The sequence below is a fragment of the Neophocaena asiaeorientalis genome, unplaced genomic scaffold (genome assembly GCF_003031525.2).
Source record: "Neophocaena asiaeorientalis asiaeorientalis breed wild unplaced genomic scaffold, Neophocaena_asiaeorientalis_V1.1 scaffold961, whole genome shotgun sequence".
Lineage (NCBI taxonomy): Eukaryota > Metazoa > Chordata > Mammalia > Artiodactyla > Phocoenidae > Neophocaena > Neophocaena asiaeorientalis.
In genome coordinates, this window is record NW_020173916.1 from 835012 (window position 1) to 840727 (window position 5716).

The 5716-nt window shown below is 43.4% G+C and overlaps 1 protein-coding gene across 1 annotated transcript in view; it reads left to right on the forward strand.

The window, feature by feature from the left end:
- FGF13 (fibroblast growth factor 13) overlaps positions 1–2065 on the forward strand; it is a 67338-nt gene extending 65273 nt beyond the window's left edge. The window contains exon 5 of the mRNA XM_024751894.1: positions 645–2065. Within this exon, the coding sequence (XP_024607662.1) occupies positions 645–781 (137 nt within the window). The 3' untranslated portion in view covers positions 782–2065. The remainder of the gene's footprint in view (positions 1–644) is intronic.
- The last annotated feature ends 3651 nt before the right edge of the window (positions 2066–5716 follow it).

The window sequence follows — 5716 nt, forward strand, 5'->3', positions numbered from 1 at the left end:
ACAAACATCCAGTCAAATCAACACAGCGCCCCTTGACAGCACATTTTCCGCAGCCAGATTACTTGGGTCCGAAGCCCAGCTTCCGCCTTTAGTAACCAGGTAGTCTTGGGCAGATTATTGAGCTCAAGTTCCTTCTGTAAAATATGGATACAAACACCTGCCTCGTGGGATTTGCATGTGGATTAAATGAGATAACACACGTGAAGCACTTACAACAGTATCTGGCACATTCTAAGTGCTCCATAAGCGTAAGCCAGGGCCGTTATTTACAGCACAACAATGATATTTACCATTTGTTGCATTAAGAACTGTGCTGATACTTAGAGTCTTGGAGAGTTTCATTTTAAAGTCTGAGAGAAATCAGTGTTTGAAAATGTTTAAACTTCTAAGAGCTTTATTAAATGCATTTTTCATTAATCCTCTCATATATCTAAAACCATCAGTGATAGAAATTAGGCGTTAGAATTCTCTACACGCTTCTGTACCAAGACTGGATTTTGCTTCATCTGGTCCAGTCCGCTCTCTCCTGAGTCCTTGAAAGCGGCATTTTTCAGGTTTGGCCTCCAGCCTGGAAGCCTAGTGGGCAGAAGGGGAGTTGAGGGCCAGTGCGGTGGCCTTTGATGCCGTGTCTCTGTGCTTTGCAGTGGCCATGTACAAGGAGCCGTCTCTGCACGACCTCACGGAGTTCTCCCGATCTGGAAGCGGGACCCCAACCAAGAGCAGAAGTGTCTCCGGCGTACTGAATGGAGGCAAATCCATGAGCCACAATGAATCAACGTAGCCAGTGAGGGCAAAACAAGGGCTCTGTAACAGAACCTTACCTCCAGGTGCTGTTAATTCTAGCAGTCCTTCACCCAAAAGTTCAGATTTGTCCATGATGTTTACCAAACAAACAAGGCAGAGTTCACTGCTCTAATCTGCCATCAAACCTTCTTCTCATCCATACAAACGCCCCGTAATTTAGAACGAGCTTGTGCGAAAAAAGAGTGCCAAGCACGATCAGTGAATTAAATCTGGGAGAAGGACTGCCCAATTTTCTCATGATCTCACCTATGCTTTGGGGAAGACAAACCAAAAACATTTCACAGCACTAATGCTGATTTAAAAAATCGCTCTCCAACCAAGAAAATTGAAAAGACCACCATTGTTCTTCAAAAGCAAACGACAAAACAAAACAGAACAAAATTAACTGCTTCAATGTTTTGTAGGGGCAAACAAAATTCTGTGAACCCGTGTTGTTTTCTTGGCTTAATGTTTTCTGTCTATGCTTGAGTCGTATGTATTCTTTACTTTAGCATAGCGCAACTTTATGATTTCTGGAATTCAGTGGTTCTATTGACTCTGTGTCACTTCATCCAACTCAACCAAATTCAGGGTTGAAGCTGAATTGGCATCTCAGGCTCAAGGTAACAGTGTTCTTGTGATTTTACCAAATTTTTTTTCCCTTTACATTCGTAGTATTCTGATCGAGTTCTTGTGCTGTACTTTGTGCGTAGAAATTGTGTTGTGTTGTCAACCCCAGTCAGTAAAGATTACTTAAAAAAAAAAGATTGTCCTCAAGTATAGATTTCTCTTAATTCCATTTGTGTTATCATGTTAAAACTACTATTGTGGCTTCTTGTGTAAAGACAGGAACTGTGGAACTGTGATGTTGTCTTTCGTGTTGTTAAAATAAGAAATGTCTTATCTGTGTATGTATAAGTCCTCCTGTCGTTGTATTTGGCGCGTGAATATTGTGTACAAGGAAATGTTAAAAGACTGGTTACCCCTAAACAACATATACTTATACCTGCTTCTGGAAAAGTGTTTAAGACTTAGCTAGGTTTCCATTTAGATCTTCATATCTGTTGCATGGAAGAAAGTTGGAATCTTGGCATAGAGTTGCATGATATGTAAGATTTTGTGCATTAATAATTGTTAAAATCTGTGTTCCAAAAGTGGACATAGCATGTACAGGCAGTTTTCTGTCCTGTGCACAAAAAAGTTTAAAAAAAGTTGTTTAATATTTGTTGTTGTATACCCAGATACGCACCGAATAAACTCTTTCTATTCATTCAAAGAAAAATCCTCCAACGTGTATTTGTTGAGCGTCCATTATGTGCCGTGAACTGTGGTAGAAACTGGAGTTACACACTGAATTATGTACATCAGGTCACTGCCCTCAGATAATCTAGTCTAGAGATTTACATTTACACGAACACTCTTGAAAGTGTAGTTATTGTACTAGTTGTTGTACTTGAACTTCAGATTGGAACAGAAGAATTCTCATTCCCATTCAGCGATGCATTGTACAAAAGACACCTATGTTCTAGTACCCTCCCTGCCATTCACTCTGTCATTTCCCCTCTCTGTTTCTCATTTCTCTCAGTAGAGGGAAGGAACGGGACTAAATATCTCAAGTCCTTTCCACCTCCGAAAACTGAAGGAAAACATAAACATTTTCTCTTTTTATTAAAATTTCAGAACATATATTAAAATTGAAAGATTTTTACAGTGAACGTCGGTAAACGTACACCTGTGTTCCACCATTAACATATTACTATACTATACATCTATCCGTCCATCAATTTATCAATCCGTCTTATGTTTGACATATTTCAAAGTAAATTGCAGACATATGTACACTTCCTCCTAATTCCTTATGTATATCTGTAACTAGAGTTCAATGTTCGTTGCAGTTTTTTCTCTTTTTATTTTTAATCTTTTGGCCGCACCGCGCAGCATGTGGAATCTTACTCCCTGACCAGGGATCAAACCCGCGCCCCCTGCATTGGAAGTGCAGAGTCTTAACCACTAGACCACCAGGGAAGTGCCTGCAGTTTTTTCTCTTAATATAAAACTTACAATGAAGTGCGCGTACCTTTAGTGTATGTTTGTTGAGTTGACAAAGGCATACATTTGTGTAACCATAAACGTTTTCAATGTTGATGACTTTTCACTAGCTCCCCAAAGCTGCCATTGCCTGGTTATGACGCTTTCAGAGTAGTCGATGTAGGTAAGTAAGAGTGGAGGAACAGGTGAAACATAATTGACTGGCACTTTTCAGGGCATCCATCAAATAAAGTTACCCGGGCCCCAGGCAGCACGCTTTCGCACAGAGGGGAGGCTGCGCATTCCTAAGATGTCTGGGCCAGGTTCAGCAGGATCTCCTAGTCCAGCCCAGCTCGGTCACCTTGTGATCCCGTCTTAAGCCTTCATCCTGCCAGCGCTCTAAGGTCCAGCTTGCATGAAAGAGGCTGCCTGCCCAGCTTGGACAGGAGCCTGGGTACCATATACCATAAGTAGACTTGCTCAACCCTGCCCCCTATTCAGTCTCACTCATTTTCAGTCCGTAGAGAAAAGTAGTGGCATTGTCCATTGTCTCACTCTTTTTTTTTTTTTTTTTTTTTGCGGTACGCGGGCCTCTCACTGTTGTGGCCTCTCCCGTTGCGGAGCACAGGCTCCGGACGCGCAGGCCCAGTGGCCATGGCTCACGGGCCCAGCCGCTCTATGGCATGTGGGATCTTCCCGGACCGGGGCACGAACCCGTGTCCCCTGCTTCGGCAGACGGACTCTCAACCACTGCGCCACCAGGGAAGCCCTATCGTCTAACTCTTGCTCCAAGGGCTTTAAGGTTTGGTTATTGATTAGTTTGCTTGTGGCTCTTGCTTTTTCATTGTTCAGGAATAGCATAGGTCTGCTAGTCATAAACAAGTCAGAACCTTGGTGTCTTGGGGAGGCCTGGCATAAATAAGAAGGGGCCAAAATGCCCAGGAATAATCCTTTAGTCACAGCATTCTCAACGAGCTGCCGCAAGTTGTTTCTAACAGAAGGTGGTGTTTAAATATCAATAATTAAATCGTCCTCCAAAATACCTCCCTACAAACAGTGATACTTTCACACATCTTCATTACACACACACACACACTTCAGTATCATTTCTCATGGTTGAAAATATTAGCCCTGCCGCACATGTGATGAAATATTTTTGGAAAAACATCACAAGGACTATTGGCTCTCAGACCTTTGTCCACATCAGAAACACCTGGAGGGCTTGTAAGACACAGATTGGTGGACTCCACCTCCAGCGTTTCTGATTCAGTAGGTCTGGGGTGGGCTCAAGTGTTTGGATGTTTACGTTCCCAGGTGATGCTGAGGCCTCTGGTCCTGGGGAACCACACTTTGAGAACCACTGGCCCGCACACTCTCTTTCAGGATTGAAAATGAGCATTAGCACATTGAATTCTAGAAAGTCTTCTGTTAAGGAAGCCTGCTTAACTTTGGGAGCTGCTGGGATGAACAGACTTATTTGGCCATGAAGCCATAGTTTCACAGAGCACATACTAACCCTGCCAGAGAACGGTGATCCTCAGGCCTTTGGCAGTGCCAGGACCATCTGTGGTTTTAGGCCAGGCCTGGGAACATGCTGGATTGGGCTCCCACCACAGTCTGAGCCCACTGCTCTGTGGCGCCCAGTCAATCTCACGTCGTCACACTCTCTGTGAGTGTATATCCAATCCTTGCGTTGTATTGAGCCTAGGAGACCAATAAGGAAAACAACAACCACGGCAGCGACTTTCTTCAAGCTACTTGCAGTTATTTAAAAGAAAAACAAATGCCAGCATTTTCCTCCAGGACCTGTGCTTGTACCTGGAGAGAACACGTACTCATTGCCATGGAATCCTTAAAGGATTGAGGGGAGAAGTGACCTGTAGCCCTTGCCCTCACCTCCCTCCGCAGCACACCGTCCCAGTCCTAAGCCAGTCAGTCAATTTCACCGAAGAACTTTTCAAAGGAGCCAGCTACATGTTTCCGAATTTTCCAAGCACCCATTGTCCAAGTGAACACATGGGGGAAAATGAATATCCAGTAGGATCACCTTTTCATCTGCACCGTCTGGTTGTAACCAATCTGCATAGAAGGGGTGGTGGAATCAGGGCTGATAACCGTTTTGAATAACTGTCATCCACATGTGCCTTAGAAGCCTCATTTAGCTGAGGTGTGTCATTCACAGGTTAAATTGAAATGTGCCTTCACTGGCACGACTGTATTCCTACGAACAGTCTTTTCAAGGCAATCTAGGCTTTTCCTATCATGCTTCTCAAACTTCTTCCAACCTCTGGTCAAAGCCATTTCCACATTTTAGGTCTTGATTATAGCAGCATCCCACTACAGTACCAAAATCTCTACAGGGATATGGCAGAGGCATAATGGATGACCATTTCCAATTGAAAACCCAAGTGGAATGGAGAACAGTATGGAGGTTCCTTAAAAAACTAAAAATAGAACTACCATAGGACCCAGCAATCCCAACTACTGGGCATATACCCTGAGAAAACCATAATTCAAAAAGAGCCATGTACCACAATGTTCATAGTGGAGAACTGTAGCTAGGGTAGGCCACTTGTGCCCCAAATTATTAACCTTATTGACAATGACAACTTTTCATACTTTCCATTACTCTATATGCCAACATGTGGTCCCATGGTTTGACTTCCATGTGTGTTTAGCTATCCTGGAATGAAGACACCCGGCCGCCGTGCTAGCTTGTTCTGTCACCTTGGGTACACTCTTTCCCCCCTAGTGAATGGGAATGCTACAAGCATGTACACACAACAGAATGTGCCTCAAATTCTGGGCTGCTCTTTAGCTCTAAATGGGAAAAAAAAGAAAAAGGAGAAAAATCCAGACAGAGAAATAGCATTTGAGTGCTATTCTTTCATGGATCGTCACATCC